General features: G+C 38.5%; 3 protein-coding genes across 3 annotated transcripts; 1 reads left to right on the forward strand and 2 right to left on the reverse strand.

Annotated features, from left to right (window-relative positions):
- Nucleotides 1–847: 847 nt before the first annotated feature.
- On the reverse strand, nucleotides 848–4,042 carry LOC125584402 (meiosis-specific protein ASY2-like). Its single transcript, XM_048752851.1, has 4 exons — nucleotides 3,094–4,042; nucleotides 2,886–3,020; nucleotides 1,918–2,795; nucleotides 848–1,828 (listed from the first exon to the last, which is right to left on the reverse strand). Exons 1-4 carry the CDS (start codon nucleotides 4,040–4,042, stop codon nucleotides 848–850), a joined length of 2,943 nt encoding a protein of 980 aa, XP_048608808.1.
- Nucleotides 4,043–4,465: 423 nt separating this feature from the next.
- Nucleotides 4,466–6,338, forward strand: LOC106429515 (uncharacterized protein At4g08330, chloroplastic-like). Its single transcript, XM_013870267.3, has 2 exons — nucleotides 4,466–5,445; nucleotides 5,709–6,338. The coding sequence occupies exons 1-2, from the start codon at nucleotides 5,339–5,341 to the stop codon at nucleotides 6,088–6,090; spliced, it is 489 nt and encodes a 162-aa protein (XP_013725721.1). The 5' UTR covers nucleotides 4,466–5,338; the 3' UTR covers nucleotides 6,091–6,338.
- LOC106427027 (small glutamine-rich tetratricopeptide repeat-containing protein) lies at nucleotides 6,297–8,544 on the reverse strand. The gene is made up of 9 exons (XM_013867760.3): nucleotides 8,373–8,544; nucleotides 8,022–8,237; nucleotides 7,816–7,952; nucleotides 7,666–7,732; nucleotides 7,458–7,557; nucleotides 7,164–7,327; nucleotides 6,967–7,013; nucleotides 6,833–6,880; nucleotides 6,297–6,761 (listed from the first exon to the last, which is right to left on the reverse strand). Exons 1-9 carry the CDS (start codon nucleotides 8,443–8,445, stop codon nucleotides 6,435–6,437), a joined length of 1,179 nt encoding a protein of 392 aa, XP_013723214.2. The 5' UTR covers nucleotides 8,446–8,544; the 3' UTR covers nucleotides 6,297–6,434.
- Between the last annotated feature and the right edge of the window lie 11,199 nt (nucleotides 8,545–19,743).

Genomic DNA, 19,743 nt, shown 5'->3' on the forward strand with positions numbered 1-19,743 from the left:
CCCGAGTGAATGCGCCACAAAGGCCACTTTCACTCGCAATCTACTAATCGAGTAAAAGCGCCATAAAGGCCGCTTTTACCCAAAAAAAAAAAAAAAAAAAAAAAAAAAAAAAAAAAAAAAAAATCGAGTGAATGCGCCACAAAGGCCACTTTCACTCGCAATCTAAGAACTACGAATGGCTTGATTCCCGCAAAGGGATACGTAGGCAGCCCAAAGAAAAAGGGTCCAGCCGAAATAAAAAAAAAATATAAAAACCCTCCCCGAGGAATCGATCTCCGAAGCAGACGATCACTTAAGCGATGCCTACTCGAGCACGCCCCGGCTCCTCGAACAAACGTATCGGCACTCGCATCCCACGATTGAATACGTCCTGATCAGACATGTATTCACGGGATCGACCGCGTTGCGACCTAAACCAACACGGCCGAGACAATGACTCCGATTCATCCTATAATTAACTAAGTAAGGTCTGGCCAACCAAACGCTTGAAAATTACATTGGGATCGACTCGGAACCGTCAAAGTCGAAAACTCTTAATTAACAATTTAAACTCAAAATGGCAAACGGTCGCGACTCAAAGAGGTCAATCGAGACAAAGTCATAACAAGTTTAAAATTATAATGATTCGACATCTCGAACAACATTTACACCGAACAAGCAGAGTCACTTCAAATCTTGAGAAGTCACGATTTTGATAGACAAATCTAAAGTAAATCAGTCCAAATCACCAAAAGAGTTCGAGATAGCGAGAAAACAGCAAAACAAAAGCCTCGAGGGCAAAGGTTCAAAAAAAAAACTACAACAATGAGTCATATAAGACTCAAAAGAAAACAACATACAAGAGACGCTAATCCTCTCGGTCGCTCTCACGATCGTTGAGGGCAGAAAGCTCCGAAGCCCTGACACTCGACTCGCGAGCAACCTCCTCATTACCTCGACGAGACCCTTCAGCCGAAGTATCCGAGAGCACGAGGACAGGACCACCGTCTTCAGCAGCATTGGTCCCCCGATTAGGCGTCTCCCCCTCAAACGCAGCCGAAGAACCCTCTACAAAAGGCGTCGGCTCGTCGCGGCGCCCGTCGATTGGATCAGAGGGCGGAGTAACAAGATTTGCTGCGGTCTCTGGGTCGATCAGACCGGCATTGGACCCGTAGGGATCAAGACTCGCCAAAATACGAGCATCCACAAACTGGGAATCCAATATAAGAGGAGAAAGCGTGAGATCCACCTCGGGTATCTCACCAACCTTGAGCTCCTCGGCCTCCTGCTCGTATTTTTTCTCTTGCTCCGCGAAAAGATCGATCGTGGCTTGCAGGATGTCGCTCCCAGCCCTCTTCAAGGCTTCGAGGCATTTTCTGGTCCCAAAAGCTTGGCTATGAAGCAACCGAGCCTTGTCGTAAAGGCTTCGACGTTCCTCTCGGGAGCGAATCCTGGCGAAGCGACGGTTAGCCTTTGCAGACATCTCGGCCTCAACCCTTCCTCGTTCCTTTGTCACTTCCAAGATCCTGGAATCTCTAAGGCGCTTCATCTCTCTTTCATGAGATGCAGCGAGCGAAGCTTTCTCGCCCTCGAGCTCAGCGTTCTTCTGCTCGAGTTCATGGATAATCCCGCGAGATGCCACCAAGTCGGCCTTGAGTTCGTCCCTTCGAGCCATCGCACGAGTGACCATCCCGTTGAGCCTCTCGACGTTAGCCTTTGATGTACTCAGCTGACGAGCAGAAGCTTCCTCCTTCTCCGCGTGTTCCTTCTTGGCCAGCTCAAGTTCAGTCGAGACTCCTTTCAGGGCAGTGTCGTACTTATCAATCACGACGTTCATCGCGCCGTCTCCCTAGACGAACAAGAAGATGAAAATCATAAGAGAAAGAGAAAGAGACAACAAGTAATGCAACAAGAAGGGGAAGAGGTCGAAGTGTTTACCAGCAGCTTTGCCCTCGCAGCCTCCTCGTATTCATCCCCGAAGATGAGGTCCCTCACGGCAGGAAGGGATTTTGCCCTCCCTCTAAGCTGACGAAGAAGCTCCCCGCACTTCTCGGGAACGTACGCCAGAGGGGCCGGCCCTTCGTAGTGGAAAGAGACCTTATCCGGAAAGTTAATCCCGGGAGCCCTCCTTAAGATAGCAGAGCCGCGAGGAGACGTGCCGGTCTGAACGGCCCCCGCCCCAGTGATAGCCGGAGTCTCCTCGCTAGGAAGCGTCAGAACAGGAGATCGCACGTCATCGTCGATCTCGTCGTTGTGCCTTCTCACCAAAAGCGGCGACTCACCACTATCTTCGTCGGAACCATCCGGGATGGCGGCGTTAAGGGAAGCCTCAGATCCATCTGCTTCCCTCGCATCATCTCGCTCTCTCGAGACTTCGGCCTCAGAAACCTCCTCTTCAGGCCGAGTTTCTTCGTCTTCCTCCTCAGTACCAGTCGGCTCCTCGGGGCCCTCCGATTGAGCCTCAACAGACCTCTTGGTCTTCTTCCTCTTCTTCTTCTTCTTCTGAAGATCACCGGAAGGGGGGACGCCGCTCGCCTCCTCGGCGTTCTCCTCGGCTCCCGAGACACCCCTCTTCCTCTTCCTACTTTTCTTCGCACTCGCAGCACCGGAAGGAGGAACCTCGCTAGCGCGAGGGACAGCCGTCGAGGGCCCGCCCCCGCTAGTCAGTCCTAGTTGAACGGCAAGCATCGCGCTCAAGTCTGGAAGAGTTCCCATTCTCTTTGCCTCGTTGACTTGTTTCTGGATATCTCTCGGAAAAATTTCCAGCCTCTTCGCGCGAATAGGAAGAACTGTTGGAAGATCTGACCTCCACCCTCCTGAAAACACAAGGCAGAGAGGTTAGCACGCGACAAGCAAGCCATACGGCCAAAAAAAAAATATATACAAGAAACGGCGAGAGAACGCACTTCGAGCAATCCGATCTTTAAGCTCGTAGGTCTTCTCGACGGTGATCTCAGACCAACGGTAGATTCTAAGCAAAGCGACGGCTTGAACGCTCTTCAAGAAATCTTCGGGATAGACGGGAGACGTAGGATGGCCAACTGCGAACAAAAGAAAAGGAGAATCTCATTAGGAACAACAAAGTCAGACGTAGTTCGCGACAAGGTACTCTACCACAGGATCGATTCCAAAGAACCCGATAGTCCTCCTGAGGAGGCTCCTCGAAAGCCGAGACGTCGGATTTAAGAAAGAAGTAAGAGCGCTGCCAATTCTGCGTCTTGTTCGGATGACCGGCGCATACATTACAGTTTGGTCGCATTTTCACCGAGTAGGTTCCGTCCTTCATATCGGTTATCGAGGTCATCTCCTCGAAAGATCTGACGCTCATCGGCATATCGATCTGCTCCGCTAAAATCGATAAGGTGACGGCCAGTCGCAACGAGCCGTTCAACAGTTGGCTAATCGCGATGTCTCGCCGCCTAGCGTACGCAGTGATCAGTCGCGGGATCGGGAACCAACAGCGAGTGTCCTCCTGGAAGTAAGACTCGTATACCGTCTGATATCCGATCGGAGGAGACCAAGGTCTCTGCTCTTTCGTGGGGATAAGGAAAGTTACGCCCGTAGCGCCCTTGGATCGAAGAACCTTCTTCACGCTCCTCGGGGTAGATTTAGTCTCTTCTACACCCTCCCAGTCTTGACCAGCCACGAAGGCAGGGCGAAGCAAGTTGGGTAGAAGCCTCGGAAGCTCCTCGAAAATCCCGTCAGGATAGAAGGTCGTTGGGACTAACTCAGCTTCGGGATCGTCATTCTCAGGAGGATCGCCCTCCATAGGGCGAGCTCTCAAAGTAACCGAGTCGACAGGCGTCGCCCCGCTCTGCCCGTCTCTCGCGCAATCCGTCGCGTCGCTAACAGCGACGTTCTCATTCCCTTCCCTCGCAAGCCTCGTAGCATCTGCGACCAGAAGCCTTTGGGAACGAGATAAATTGGCGGTGTCCATCATCGCCGCATGGTGGGCAGATTCCAGATCCCCGAGACGACCTCCGTCGGGATTCCTTGCCGGCGTCGATGTCGCCGCGACCGATTTCCCTTTTTGTCGCCTCGATAATCTCGGAACCGATGACATAGTGGAGATCGCGTCGAATGAAGGTTACAACACTTAGAGAGATAAAGGAAGGAGAGAGAAAGTACCTTTGATCGCGGAGGAAACTTGAAGAAATGAAAGGGGATCCACGTATTTATAAGGAGAAGAGAGGGAGGAGTTCGAGGCATCATCATTAGGTCTATTCGGGCCTAAATGGGCCTCGAAATTCCCCCTAAATACCCAGCGGACCCTCGCGGCGTTTCAACTCCCCGAGACACTCGTGAAGGGAAAAAGAGGAAAGGTTCGAGGTGTCATTATTAAACCTAAATGGGCCTAAACGGGCCTCGAATTTCCCCCAAAAAACCCCATCGACTCCCGCGACTTTCCGGCTTCTTATCTTAATTAACCAAACGGTTATCCTAAGATCGATTAAACCGGTGAATTAGCCGGGATTTGCCGATCAAAATCTGGGAGCCTGAGACTCAACGACCCCGAGAGAAGGCACTACCGCAGCCTTCCCGCGACTCGTCAACCCATCGTTTCAAACTCCCGACAGGACTACTATTCTTTCGAACCTTCGAGTTCCAGAATCCATCATGAGCTTGTCGACTCTCCGCTCACCGATGGACTGGGGGGACTTACTGTAGAGGATGGATTTAATCATCCCGCAAGGCCCAAAGAATAGAAGGCCTGGCCCAGACCAAGGAAAGCGATGGCTCGAATAATCGGCTTAATTCGGTTGGTTACTCGGCTTGTCTCTACAGTATCTCGAGTCGAGCGACGCCGACCAAGAGGCATCCGGCTCAGCGACCGCTCGGATGGATGCGGGCCTCTCGGCCCAATAAGGAAGGCCCACGAAGACGACTTAAGCTAGGTCAAGAACGACACATCAGAGGACTATATAAGGGGAAGGAAGAGAAACGAGAAGGGGATCCGAAATCATCTGACTAACACTTGGCGGCTAGATTAGGGTTTTCACCTTTGCTTCATCTTGCCGTTATTTGTACTTTTCCGGTAGCTCTTCGAGTTGCCGGCTTCTCTTCTGTCGCATTCTCTTTACTTCTCTTGTAACCGATTGAACGTCTCCTCCGACCATAATAAAACGTCTTCGTTAAACCCACATCCTTTTATTACCGTTTTCCGATCAAACAGTTAGAACTCTTACTGCTTCAATTCGATCGTTGCTAGAAAGTTGAAACCACGACATCGGAGGCGTGAAAAAGTTTTAAGTCACACCGAATCAATCAAGTGGGAGGGACACGTTCTTCAACCTATTAATCAAACCCCACTCTTCTCGGTCACGAAAGTCTTGGAAGCTTTGCCTGATTTCGAGCGACGATGGACAGATCGGCGTCGGTGGGTATCAAGGACGGCGGATTTGGTGGCAACCACTTGTATTCTCCATCATTTTCTTCTTCATCTTCCATGAGACATGTCAATTACAGGTAACAAGTATCTTTGTATTTGAATCTTATGCTTTTTTATTAGGGTTTCCACTGTTGATTGATTTGATCATAAAGCTCGTTTTGTTCTTCTCTCACTGAAACTGATGAAAAATGTTAATTAGTCCATAAATGCAATTATTTGTAAATATGAACTTTTGTTTGATTGATTGTTGCATCGAAGTTTATGTGTAATATGGAACTCAATGTTCTTGTTGTTTTCTTATTTAAAGAGAAGGAACAAATGTCTTTTAACTTTCTTGTAGTTGTGGATCTTGTGGGTACGAGCTGAACTTGAGCTCCACCAATCGAATTACATCATCAATTGGATCGAAGTATGGGAAATCCATGAAGACTGGAATCATATCCTTCTTCAACATTGACGAGGGGAGATTCAGCCAGGTTGATGAGTTCCAATGCATGCCTCACTTCTCCAGATACTCTTGGGGTTTGTTCAGACGCAAGACTAAGCTTCTCTGTCGCCAATGTAATAACTACATAGGCAATGCTTCTTATGACAAGGCCCCTCCTGAGTACGCACTCGTAACACAAAACTCATCGCCCAGGAAGGGTGTCACTGACACTGTTACCAAGTATGATATCAGAATTCGTGCGCTTCAACCTTCTTCCGGTGTTGCTTCTCTGTGACTGAGTGTGTTTCTTCTACAACTGTATATTGTAGAAAATTCTTCAAAGTATCAGTACTGTTTTCATAAGGTGGGTTCGGCTTTTTCTTTCTTTCTCAAATTGTACAGTAATTTAACAATTTGCCTTTTTTTTTTTTTTGTTTCTGAGAATATTGAGGTTAAATATGAATTTCACTTGCTCATGTTCATCATGTATGTATACCAAAATCTTAGAACATCATTTTGTAATAACATCACTTCATTACATCAGTCTGCTGTTAAAATTCAAAACCTAAAAAAGTCTATGGAGCACAAACTGAGAAACCATATAATAACTTTAGAAACACACATGACTCTTTTAAGGGTTTAATTTCCAGATGGTCTTCCATGTGCACCATTAGTACCTTGAGGATTGTTATTGTTGCCTTCCTGTGATCCTCCAAACATTTGCATCATTGATCGCAATGCACCTGAAAACTCTTCAGGCATTTGATCAGCAGCGCCAAGATCTATGTTGATGTTTCCGCCTACACGAATCTCAGGCTCATTTGTACCATTTCTGTTACCATCTCCTCCGTTCCCCGCCATGTTCATGAACATGCTCATCATATCAGGGTTTAAAGGCATTGAGAACTGAGAAGGTATTCCTTGCCCTCCCATTCCCGGATCTTGATTACGTCCCGTGCTTGTATTCTGCTCCACAAAACGTTAGTTCCTTTGGTTTCTTGTATTATTTCTACTAATCCATGCAAATAATAATTTACCTGATTACGTCTCTGTCGTTGTTCTTCTCTTAGTTTTTGTTCAGCCACCTATATTTTGCAAATACATCGATGTCTTCAGTCTCATTTAAGTTACAGAATGATCATATGATATATATTAATAAAGTAAAACCGACCCTGATGTTTTCTTTGACAGATTCATTATGCGGATCCAACTCCAAAGCTGACATAAGTGGTGATGAAAAGGTTGCACAGGAATAATGTAACAAAGGAAAGCTTTAGCACTTTTTCTAAAGCAATCGGCCCCTTTGAAAGAAAACAATATGCTAACTTGATAGAGAAGGCTGAATTCATTCTAAGAACACATAAATACCTTTCTTGAAGCCTTTCTCAATAGCATCAGCATACTTTCCTTGAGCATAATATGCTAACCCAAGGCGACTGTAAGCCTTACTATAGTTTGCATCTATCTCAATGGATTTAAGACAGTCCTTGATTGCTTCTGAGCACATGTTTATCTGGGTATATGCAGCAGCCCTGATATATAATTAATTCCTTTAAATTTTTTGGTGAAGTGAACATATATCTAAAAGCATGCTAAGAAAAATCAGATTAAGCAGTAAACACAACCAGAGAGCTACGAAGTTAAGGCTTTTTTATCACTCACCTGTTGCAGTAGAAAACAGCGTTTTTATCTGAGAGTGCAATTGCAAAAGAATACAGCTCGATTGCCTCCAGATACTGCTGGGACTGCATGGCCTTGTTACCTAAACAGAGGTAATAACTCCAGTGATTACGAAGAAATAGATGAGACAACATTTAGAAAAATAAAACTTCAAGGTGTCTCTTTTAGGGAAGGTTAACATCACAAGTACCTTGGCACTTGAATGTTTCTGCCAAGCTTTTCGCATCAAATGTCTGGCATCCAGAACTTTCCATTTCCTGGATTATGTAGATAAAGAAACATGTTTACCAATGGAAGCAAAAACATCAATAAAGTCAACAAGGAAACACCAAAAACCAACACTGATAGCATCATGAAATATCTTGGTTGCTTTCTCCAGCTGAGCAAGATCATCAACTCCGTTAGGCGTGGTATTGAAATACCGAACTTTCTCAAGCGCACCAAAGAGTTGGCCAAATAGTTCATCTCTACAAGTTCCTGCAAAACAAGACAAGTTCAACAAGAGAATGATGAAATTATGAACAAAAAAAGTAAACCATAACTGACCCTTAGAGAGAGGTTCTTTGCTTGCATCCACAGAGTTGGACAAGTCAGGAGCTGATGAAGAACTAGACTCATCTACAGGAGAAGTGAAGATACTAACAAGCGAAACGGGTTTAGAGTTATAGTCCCTGGCAGAATCGGAAGTGATCTTAAATGCTTCCTTTATGCATTCTTTAGCAACCTCAAGCCCTTCCTCGTCAACACCAGGAGCAACTTGAACTAGCAATAAATACCAAAAGAAAACAATTCAATCCCCAATTTCACCGAATCGCTTCTTTACCTCTTATCAAACCCTTCAAGAATTGTTCTGAAAACAAAAAAAAAACCTAGATGGCAAGTGATGATGGTGATTACCGGAATCAAGAAAATCCAAGAAAGAATGCACAATTTTTCGGCAGACAGGAGACTCCGTCGTTAGTTTCGCCATTGGAGAGAAGAATCTTATATTTATTTCCTTTTCTCCTTTTACCCCCGATTTAGGTGTTGTCGAGGAAGGCAAATAGAAAACTCAGTTTGGAAAAAAAAAAAAAACTCGGTTTTGTTATAAATTATTACTAGGTTAAGACACGCGCCTTGCGCGGAATGAACATTATATATATAAATTGTTTTATATATCTATACTATTAAAGCAGAATCTTTCTTAGGATTATGTCCCTGACTTTTTAAAAATATTACAAAACATACCATTACTTTTTTTAATATCTTTAATGATCTACAGAAATTTAAAGCCCATTCGATAGGTCCAAATTGAACCATTGTTAACCCATTAGGCCATTTTGTTTAAAATATATTTAGTGAAAATCATTAAAAAGATTGTTTTATTTTTTATACAGAGATTATATATTTAAGAGATAAACAAATATATTAACCCATTATGCCAATTTGTGTAAAATATCTATACTTCAAATCATAAAAAGCCTGTTTTATTTTTATTGAGATTATACATTTAAGAAATAAACAAATTAATATACGTGATATATTTAAGAATTAAACAAACAACGGATTTGTAGTCCTATATGTATAAACAATTTTAATAATAACAAATAAATTACATTACAATTTTTTTTGACATATTACATTACAATTTATAAAAATAAAAACCATATTAGATAATAAACTATTCAAACACATACTCGCACTAATTAGAATTACAATTTATAAAAATAAAACCATATTAGATAATAAAATATTGAAACACATCCTTATCTAATTAGAAATAATATTAAAATTGAAAAATGACATTTTAATAGATAGAATACCCGTCTTTTGAAAGGGCGGGTCAGTATCTAGTTATATCTTTATAGCATATTATGAAATAATAAATATATATTGAATAATTAAAAAGTCATTATCTACTACTTATATAATTAAATTAGTGCGAACATATAAATAAATTTAATAAATCGAAAAAATATTTTTTCTATTTGATATGATATATAATTAAATTTAAATGATAGTGACATATATATGGTATATGTTAATATTAATATTTATTAGATGATGCTTTTTGGTCATATTTGTTTTTTATCATTTGTATCTGTTATAGGAAAAAGTCTAAATTAGTGATAACAAAATTTCCACTGTGGCAATAATGGTTTAAGTCATTTATAATATTTTAAAAAAATAAGTTGTCAATATTTTTTTTTATTTTTTTATCAAAAAAATGTTTTAAGTAAATTTCAAAATTACGATATTTATGTATTTTTATATGGCATATAGTTTAATTTAAAATGATACATATATTTATATATCTTTTATTTTTGATACTTATTAAATGAGACTTTCAACTTATATTATTTTTCAATTATTTGTATCATGTCATAACAAATTTTTTAAATCATAGATCACAAAATTTGAATGTGAAACTTTTTAATAGTTTTAGTAATTTATACTCGTTTTAAAAAATTCAAAATGTAATATATAAATAATTTTTTAAATTTTTATTATATGGTTACTATGATTGTTTAATTTATTTTAATAGCTTAAAATTAAACAAATATAATTATAATACACACTTATTTTTATCAAATCTTTATTATTCAAAATTATTAATTGTCATATATACTTTAGTCACATTAGGCAATTTCGTAATCTTATTTAAGAAAATAATAAATCACATTAATAATGCATTTATTGTGGTTTAATAAAAAACTTATTATATATTTAAATGAACTAACTTATTTTTCTAATGATTCTAAGAATCATTATAGTGATGACATGTGGCTACAAAAAAATGTTGCAATGCTTCTCAAATAATATATAGGGGATTGCTTTAGATGTCCATATATTTGAACAAAAAAAAAGATGTCCATATATGATAGGACGTCTATAGGCCCATGTTCTAAATGGTTATGAACTTTAATGTTATATTCAACTTATTTCTTCAAAATTGTTAATTAACGTGATCGCGACACATAACAATTATATATTTAAAATTGTGATATGTATTAATCTATTTCGTAGTTAAAATTATATATTATTTAATAGTAATTTCCTTTTTTAAAATCTTAATCAAAAGATAATTTCAAAATATTATTTGATAATAATTTTTTTTCTAATATTGTGACATGTGTTTAAATATATAATAATTAAAAATATATATAATAAGATAATAAAAATGAATTTTGAAAAAATTATTTAATAGTAAACACGATTTTTAAAAAATATTTAGTAGTAATTTTTTAGAAATTTTCTTTTTTCAAAATCCTAAAAAATAGATTTCGAAACAATTTATTTGATATACTTTTTATTTTCTAAACTTTTAACGAAAATATAATTATAAAAAAAAAATTGCCAAAAATACAATTTTCAAAGTACAACTTTTCATGTTTACACTAATGATTTTTACCATCATCTTTAATAAACGATAAAAGACATTTATAATCCTTTGATTAACTTTCACAAAAAAAAATATGTGGTTAACTAATCTAAACTTAAAACATCAACTATAAACCCTAAATCATCAATTATAAACTATAAGCCATAAAACATCAACTCTAAACCCTAAACCCCGAAACATCAACTCTAAACTCTAAATCCTAAGCCATAAACCCTAAACCTTCAAATCTAAACCCTAAAACATCAACTATGAACCCTAAACGTAAACCCTAAACTCTAAATCTAAACTTAAAACATCACTTTAAACCCTAAATCATCAACTCTAAACCTTAAATCTTGAAACATCAACTTTAAACCCTAAACCTTGAAACATCAACTCTAAACCCTAAACCCTAAACCTTCAAATCTAAACCCTAAAACATCAACTCTAAACCCTTCACCCTATATTTTTCTGAAATTGGAACCCTAAACCTTAAAACCCTAAACCTTCAAATCTAAACCCTTAAACATCAACTCTAAGCCCTAAATGTAAACCCTAAACCCTAAACCTTCAAATATAAACCCTAAAACATCAACTCTAGGGTTTTAGGGTTTAGAGTTGAAGGTTTAGAGTTGATGTTTTAGGGTTTAGGGTTTAGAGTTGATGTTATAGAGTTTAGGATTTAGAGTTTACTTTTTAGGGTTTAGGGTTTAGTGTTGATAATTTTGGGTTTAGTGTTGATGGTTTAGGGTTTAGTGTTGATGGTTTAGGGCTTAGGATTTAGAGTTGATGTTTTAGGGTTTAGAGTTGATGGTTTAGGGTTTAGGGTTTAGAATTAATGTTTCAGGGTTTAGGGTTCGTATTTCAGAAAAAAAATAGAGTTTAGGAATGATGGTTTAGGGTTTAGGGTCTGTATCTTTTTTAAAAATATAGGGTTTAGGATTGATGGTTTAGGGTTTAGAGGTGAGTTTTAAAGTTTTGGGTTTGAATTTCGAAATAGTATAATTCGAAAAAATTTAAAAAATTATTTTTTTGTTTTTTTAGAGTTTTATTATTTAAATATTTATTTATCTATAATATTATAAAGTTGAGTTATTCTATTCTCCTCTACTGCCACATCATCTATTAGGATGAGGAGAGAGTGACATGTGTCCATGTTTTTTTTCCATTGTTGCTTTTCATTATGGTTCTGTCTTTAACGAGCTTAATGTGCAATTGGTTTTTGGGCTAAGAAACACATAAGTTGGCTTCATAGAATACACACAAAAGCTAACAGTGTTTAACAATAGTCTTCTTCGATTGTGTTGACTGAAGATTCTAGGGTTCTACATTGTCTACATTTCCAAAGATGTAACCTACCCTGGCGGTTCTGGAAGGTTGTCCGAGACCAATATTCGTGTGGATTCCACACGTATCAATCTATGTTATTGTCGTTTCGGTTTCGACTAATCTCTTCCAATTCGTTATGGGATGAGGTGATTCATCGCAATTAATAGCCTTCTTAAATCATTAGACCCACCCAAACCACGATTACTCATCTAGTGCTCCTCATCTCCTTCAAAATCGGTGGCATTTCACCTATAAAAAGATTTCGACTTCATCTCATGAACACCATCCTCACCATTCCTAATACAAGAGAAACTTACTCCTAAGCTCAATGGCTAATTTTTCTATGGTTTTCAATGATTTGAAATCCAGCTGTTTTTCTTCCACTTTGGAGTTGCGCCTTCTCCGGTTTGGGGAGGCAAGAAACTGAAACACTGTGGCAAGCTCTTCATACTCATGTTCATCTTAATGTTTGAATATACAACGGCGTTTAAACTCAAGAGTTATGAAAATCACGTTTCAATGTTTTTTCTTCTTCTTTCATAAATCTCTGTTTGATTATTAGTATTCCATTTCTTTCCTGTTATCATCAGGCAACTCTGATGCCGGCCACCGTCAACGTCCACCGTCTCACCACCGTCTCCTCTTTTGATTGTTTCAGTGATTCAACCGCTTTCGAAGATATAAGTGAACCGGTTTTTCCAATTCCTGAAGAACACTTCAGGTTCCCTGATCACAGTGAACTTCCTGGTCTAGCTAACTCCAACACCCAAATTCCAGGTAATCATACTACTAGCTGTTTCTACCAAACTTTCCATTGTAACCTTTAAGATATTTAAATGTCAATCTTATTACAGATATTATTGATGAGCTCACTGCTGTGAAGGGTACAGTAAGTGACCACCTTCCACAAGGAAAATACTGTGTCATGGCAACCATCAAAATTGGTATCTATCTAATTCATATTGAGTTATTCACCTCTTTAATAATTACAGACAGCCTTATTTGGAAGTACATAAACATTCCTTTGCTCTGTTTTTCCCTTTGTACTGATGTGTTTGTGACGTTAAGTACTGATTAACAAGCTCTGGCGTTTCACAGCCACCAGGACGGCTTCCGAGGTGATCCAAGAGTTGTTGTAGCAACAAGCATAAATCCTAAGATTATAGGAGGTACTCTGTGGCTTATTCTCTGTTTCGGATAACTGAATACGACTCTAATGCTTCTTGGAACATTCAACAATCATTATTTTTCAGACAGTCTGTTCTTAAAATGACACATCTGGAACAAAAATCTATTTCGACAAGGAAACTAATTCAGGGCAAACTTACTGTAACACCCGTCTCCTCCTCTCTCGAGACCGGCGTGCTACTTACCAAAAAGTACCGAATCAAACATTGGTTATTCAAAACTGAATAAAATTTCAAACACATTTAATAAAAATAAATGTAAAGGAAATACATCTTTAAATTGATTTATAAAAATACGTCAAATAAATCGAATGAAAGCCGAGATAAAAATATGATGATCCCCAAGACACCAATCCGTCTAGATATCCAACTACTCGGTAAGCTCACCTGCAATGGGAAGAAATAGGGATGGGCAACAGGGGAGTCACCCAGTGAGGTATGGGATGCTAAACCGCAAACCACTGACTCAGAATATAGCACTACGACTATGTACGCATAGTTCTAGCATGAACAAACAAGATGTCTAACGCATCACACAAAACAAACAATACGGTGATGGTACATAGCTAGTCCATACACCCCGCATTCTCCTCATACGGATATACGATAATATAATATGCGTCGCTAGTCCAGACATCTCTGGACCTCCACACTCCACCAATATGCGTCGATATGCAAACGTCTCTGCACCCCACACCACACAATATATACGTCGCTAGCTCAGACGTCTCTGGGCTCCTGTACTCATCACATATGCGTCGCTAGCTCAGATGTGTCTGTGCCCCCGCACTCTATACGTCGCTAGCTCAGATTTCTCTGGCCCCCGTACTCTATACGTCGCTAGCTCAGATTTCTCTGGTCCCCGTACTCATATGCGTCGCTAGCCCAGATCTCTCTGGACCCCTGCGCTCCTCATATAGTCCCTACTATATAACTATATACATATATAACATTCTTTAACATCAATCATTTCACACAACCGTTGAATCTTCTATTATTCTATTTCCAGTTTAACAATCAAAAATAATAATAAACAAACAAGACTCTCAACCAAACTCGATTCACGGAGACGAATCATGTTTCGAAACTAGACTTTCCATAACAGTAGTACTAAACTAACTCGGGATTTAACGGAGTAGCCCTCATCTTAGCCAATAACGAGAACCAGAATCAGATCGGAAAACAATGACATGACTTGATCACCAAGAAAGCTAAGGTTTCACCTTGGATTGGTTTGAAAAAGTGGCACATCCGGAGGACCATACGGACACATAAAACATTAACACAAAAGAAAAGAGGCAATTAGTTTAGTTAGATTTACGGCTTCACATAACTTGATGCGCAAGAAAACAAGGAAGGACCACACTTAACCCTTCACGTCTTTGATCATGTTCTTCACATCAACAACCATGTATGTAACGTCACGAGGCTGCATCTATGGCTCTCCGTCAACACATGTCATCTCCAATGACCAAGCGTTCACGTCGGTATCTGCTGATGGTCGACAGAGAGGAACGCGGCGGCTTCGGTTTGCTCGTCTCTCACCATGACGAGTGTACCACCTCCGGCACGAGGCAAAGATAACGTCCAATCACAAGGCTTGGCTCCGGTGATCTTCATCAACTCCAGCATGGCAAGGCTCCTCCGAGTGATGAGTGTTGATCAAGATGACGTACAAACCACTAAGTGATGTTACACGCTCGTCAAGAAGAAAAAGGGAGAAGTAGTTGAGGCGTGAGGTTAAGCGGCGAGGGTTTTGAGATAGATGAAGATATAAACACTTTTGTGTATTTATATAAGGCAACGATCAATAAAACCTAAGAAACCAATTTGCTTGTTGGATTTATACTTAATTGAACAAAACCAGATTGGTTTACCAATTTAATTAATTAGAAACACAAATCAATTGGTGACAGCTTATCCTGTAGGAATGCTGTTAAAGGGTGAGGTTCTGGGTTCGAGGCTTACCAACAACCTAATTATGGAGTTAGAGAGAACTCATAATGGAGGGGTTGGGGTCGGTGCGCTGCAGCACTGTGAGCCTGGGGCCCATGGGACGGGTGGTTCCCACAGGGCGGGTTGTCACAAAAAGTCGACTTTTTATGTGACAACCCATCCCGCTCACTCGGAATCCGGCTCACAGTGCTGCAACGCACCGACCCCAACCCCTCCATTATGAATTCTCTCTAACTCCATAATTAGGTTGTTGGTGAGACTCGAACCCAAGACCTCACCCTTTAACAACACTCCTCCAGGATGAGTTGTCACCAATTGATCTGCAGTTCAATTGGTGACAACTTGTCTTGTGGAGAGTTGTTAAAGGGTGAGATCTTGGGTTCGACTAACGGCAAGCGCATCAATAACCTACTGGTGGATGTGGAGGCAGTTCCTCCCACAGTGAGGTGTTAGGGTTGGTGCGCTGTAGCGCTGTGAAATCTGGGGTCCACATGACAGGTTGTCACACTTACCTTTACAAGTAAGTATATTTGGTTGTTCTCCCGTTATTACGTCAGCACAGTGCCAGTCCGGAGTCTATTGGCACCTAAAGCGCATCCAAAAATTGTTGCCCTTAGTTACACTTAATTTTTTTTCTTTGCATTCTCAACATTATTAAAATTTCAAATTTTAAATAAAGTATATAAATATCAATAACTCTTTTTGAATTTTTTTTTGTAAAGTTATTCATAAATTTTGTATAATAAAGTGTTTTCAATACTTTTATGTTTATTAATATTATCGACAATACGTTAGACATACTAATGTATGATTATAATCATCCGTTATTTTTTAAAAGAATAACATTTCAATATTTTTCATAATTTTATTTGCAATATTTATCAAATAGTAAAGTTCTACATTTTTTTTCGATTTTGAAGAATAATTATAATTTATAAAATTTACGAAGTAGTTATGTTAAAAATTTCAAAGAGAAAAAAAATAATTATACTTTCATGTTTACTTTTTAAAAGTTCTTAAACAATAAAAATTAGGACAAAAGATAAAGAAAATAAAACTTATATAAAAACTGAGAGATACATCAATTTTATCGACCGTCAACGAACAATGGGGAACATAAATAATTCAAAAATGATCAATTTTGAATTAATAGATACAGTAAATAATGGAGAACATAAACTTGATTTTTTTCTATTTACTCTCTATAATTTACGTTTAATGTTATATATATATATTCTAAAAATAAATAAAGATTCTCTTAAAATCAACCGTAACTTGTTTACAGCTCATCTACTTGTAATCATTATTAATGGTAGATTTAATGGGATACAAAAAGAAAGCTCTATCAAACTCAGAACCTGTAAGACAACAAGAAATGTTAACATTTACGGGATTTAGTCCCTAAATTATCAATAATCTTTGGTACCTAAAACCCATGCTTTAGACAACAAGAAATGTTAACATTTATGGGATTTAGTCCCTAAATTATCAATAATCTTTGGTACCTAAAGCCCATGTTTTAGCCTACTAGCCCAAAGTAACTATTTGTAATTTGGTGCCCCTAAATTATCAATAATCTTTGGTACCTAAAACCCATGCTTTATGGGATTTAGTCCAGGGCCGGGCCTGCATCAGCAATAGGTTTCTTATTTTACTTATCCAAAACACACCTTCCTGCAGAAGCATCTTCCAAGCTGGTCAAGAAAACACGTTTCGCATAGGCGAAGCTAATGATGTATCTGGACCTGATGTTTGCTATTTAAATAATGCTTTTGCATCAAAGTTTTTTTTTTGTTTTAAAATACATTTGGGATTTGCAAGAGTTTTTCGTTTTAAACCATCTAATAAATTCTGCTTAAGTTAAACGTTTGTAGGAGTGATTTAAGTTTAGGCAAACAATTCTACTTCAGATCAAACGTTTTAGATGTGAAATAATAAAATGGTCAGATGATTCTTGGAGAAAAAAACCCAGTATTTTTCGATGCTGTTGATGAGATATATCTCTGCCGCTGAAGACAATCAAATCTAGAGAGAATATCCATTGGTTGATAAAGGAATAAATCATAGCTTCCCTGTTGAAGATGTCATTAAATATTAACTTTATTTTTTTTAACGCTCATTTATTATTATGATATTACAATTATGATATGAGAAAAATTACATATACGTTCGATAACCGATAATTATTAACCTGATTATGAAGTTGTTAATGCGAAACTACATGGTTAAAAATCTTCGAAAGACGTCATAAAAATAATATAGCTAATTGTTATTATAAAATAAATAATTGTATTGTTTCAAAAAGAGAGTACGTAACAAAGTAATTGAAAAATCATATTTGCAAAAATTGATTAGTATCTTTTCTTTTGGATACCTAATTAGCTTATTTAGTTTACGAGTTTAATGACATATTCAAGATTCAAGCAAATATTCAGTTAAAAAAAAAAACAAATTCAAGAAAATATTTATATTTATAAATAGTAATGATTAACATCGTATTCTCATGAAATCTATCCAATTTAATGTAATTTTTTATTTATTTAATCAATTATTCGTGTTTATATCTTTTAAGGCTTTACAATGGGAGTATCGATCACAGGATACAAAGATCACATGATGCAAGGATTTTCAAACAAGTATCTAGACCTACAGATAAACATTAGTTCCTATCTTCTTTCTCTATTAATTTTCTCTCTTGGTCAAAATTTGCTTATATGCAAAATCATTGACCAAGATTAGACAGACTTTCATGAATCAAGCCTTAATGGTGGTTGCCACCAAGTCCTGTTCACTTCTTTTTGACTTATATCATAGGATTATTTGTGAAGCAAGCCTTAATGATTGTAGCCACCAAGTTCTGTTCTAATCCTTTACCTATGAAATTCTTATGAAGTAAGCCTTAATGGTTGTAGCTACCAAGTCCTGTTCGAATTCCTTCCTAATAAATCTCTATAGATATATAAATATATAATAATAATTTTTTTATTCTATCTATAATCTATATTTCAAAAATAGGGAGTGAAAGGGTGATAAATCTATATACACACGGCTTTACTTTCCAGACTTGTTTTGAAGAATCTGATCCAATGCATACCAAGCCCCAAGACAAGCAATTGTGTCAAATTTAGTGTTGGAGGTCAGCTTTGGTTCCTTCAAAACAATCTTAGCAAGAGTGGATAGTTGACAGGTTGATCCACTTTAGTATCTTTAGTACTATCTGCATTAGTAAGTCTAGAATGATGCTAAAGAGTGGTTAGATATCTAGCAAAATCTAAAAGTTCATAATCCACTTCTTGACTAAATAATAACTTAATTTGAAAACATTTTAATAAGACTAATAAGTAAATAAATATCAGTAAACCTCTCCTCAGATTTAAACTACACTGTCCCCAGTGCAAATTCAGTCGGAGCTATGGTTAGAAATTAATCATAAGGACTCAATGTAACAAGTAAGAACGATATACCGGACCAGAATGAATGTCGACCGATGTAAGGATGTTGTTATCGGTCGATGTAGGTAAAGCAATGTCGATCGATGTCGATAGGTTCGTGTCGGTCGATATAGATGACAATCGTCTACTCAGATCTTCTTTTTTGTTTTTTTAATATGACCTGGAATAATTAAAAACCAACACCTAATAGTGGGTTGCCTTCCACTCAGCGCTTTGTTATAGTCATATAGCTTGACTTTGGAGGGTGTTTTGGCTAGTAATGTTGAGAACTGGGACTTTCTGGAAAACAAGTATCCATCTCTTCTTTGCGCTTGTTGAACCATGTACTAGTGAAGTCTCTCATTGCTTCATCCCCTCTGCGCCATTTATATTTCATTGTTGCAGTTGTGTTTTTCAATCTTATGTAATCTTTCACCAAGATTCTCAAGGTTGGACTGATGTCTTGTAAGTGCGGCGTTAGTGTCAGCTGAGATCTCCTCTGTATGGTAAGGTGTGTTGGACATGTCCAATGTCATCTTTGGTACCAGCCGGCCTTGGTTTTTATCACTGTCGATCGATGTTTGATTGTGAATGTCAATCAATTTGTTGTTGTATATGTCGATCGATAGTGCTGCTTCTGGTCGACGGACAATGTAACTCTGGATCTCCACCAACTCCCCTTGTATAGCTTCAACCTTGGAGGTCAAAGCACTAATGCTAAGATCCATTGGGAAATAGATGTCATCACATCTCCCATCAAGCCTCTCCTCTGTGGTTTCCAGAGCTCTATAGATCCCTTCTACCAGCTAATCTATCTCTTCTCTGGTGTGGAAATCTTGTTGAGACTTCATCGTATGTGGGCGTGGCGGATTGGTATCGATCGATGTTGTCATGCGGTTGTCGATCGATGTGCGATGGTGCCTGTCGATCGATGGGGGTCGTCTGCTGTCGATCGATTGTGGTTTGCGTCTGTCGATCGATGGACGTCGAGCAGTGTCGGTCGC

The sequence above is a fragment of the Brassica napus genome, chromosome A2, assembly GCF_020379485.1.
Source record: "Brassica napus cultivar Da-Ae chromosome A2, Da-Ae, whole genome shotgun sequence".
NCBI lineage: Eukaryota > Viridiplantae > Streptophyta > Magnoliopsida > Brassicales > Brassicaceae > Brassica > Brassica napus.

What these genes read in the sequence shown, in the direction of transcription:
- LOC106429515 (XM_013870267.3), top strand. Translation starts at nt 5,339, where the DNA reads ATGGACAGATCGGCGTCGGTGGGTATCAAGGACGGCGGATTTGGTGGC. An exon ending in ATGAGACATGTCAATTACAG is followed by an intron (nt 5,446 to 5,708) that starts GTAACAAGTATC and finishes ACTTTCTTGTAG; the next exon opens with TTGTGGATCTTGTGGGTACG.
- LOC106427027 (XM_013867760.3), bottom strand. Translation starts at nt 8,445, where the DNA reads ATGGCGAAACTAACGACGGAGTCTCCTGTCTGCCGAAAAATTGTGCAT. An exon ending in TATTTCATGATGCTATCAGT is followed by an intron (nt 7,733 to 7,815) that starts GTTGGTTTTTGG and finishes TACATAATCCAG; the next exon opens with GAAATGGAAAGTTCTGGATG. An exon ending in CTGTCAAAGAAAACATCAGG is followed by an intron (nt 6,881 to 6,966) that starts GTCGGTTTTACT and finishes TGCAAAATATAG; the next exon opens with GTGGCTGAACAAAAACTAAG.
- LOC125584402 (XM_048752851.1), bottom strand. Translation starts at nt 4,042, where the DNA reads ATGTCATCGGTTCCGAGATTATCGAGGCGACAAAAAGGGAAATCGGTC. An exon ending in TAAAGATCGGATTGCTCGAA is followed by an intron (nt 2,796 to 2,885) that starts GTGCGTTCTCTC and finishes TTGTGTTTTCAG; the next exon opens with GAGGGTGGAGGTCAGATCTT. An exon ending in CTGCGAGGGCAAAGCTGCTG is followed by an intron (nt 1,829 to 1,917) that starts GTAAACACTTCG and finishes TTGTTCGTCTAG; the next exon opens with GGAGACGGCGCGATGAACGT.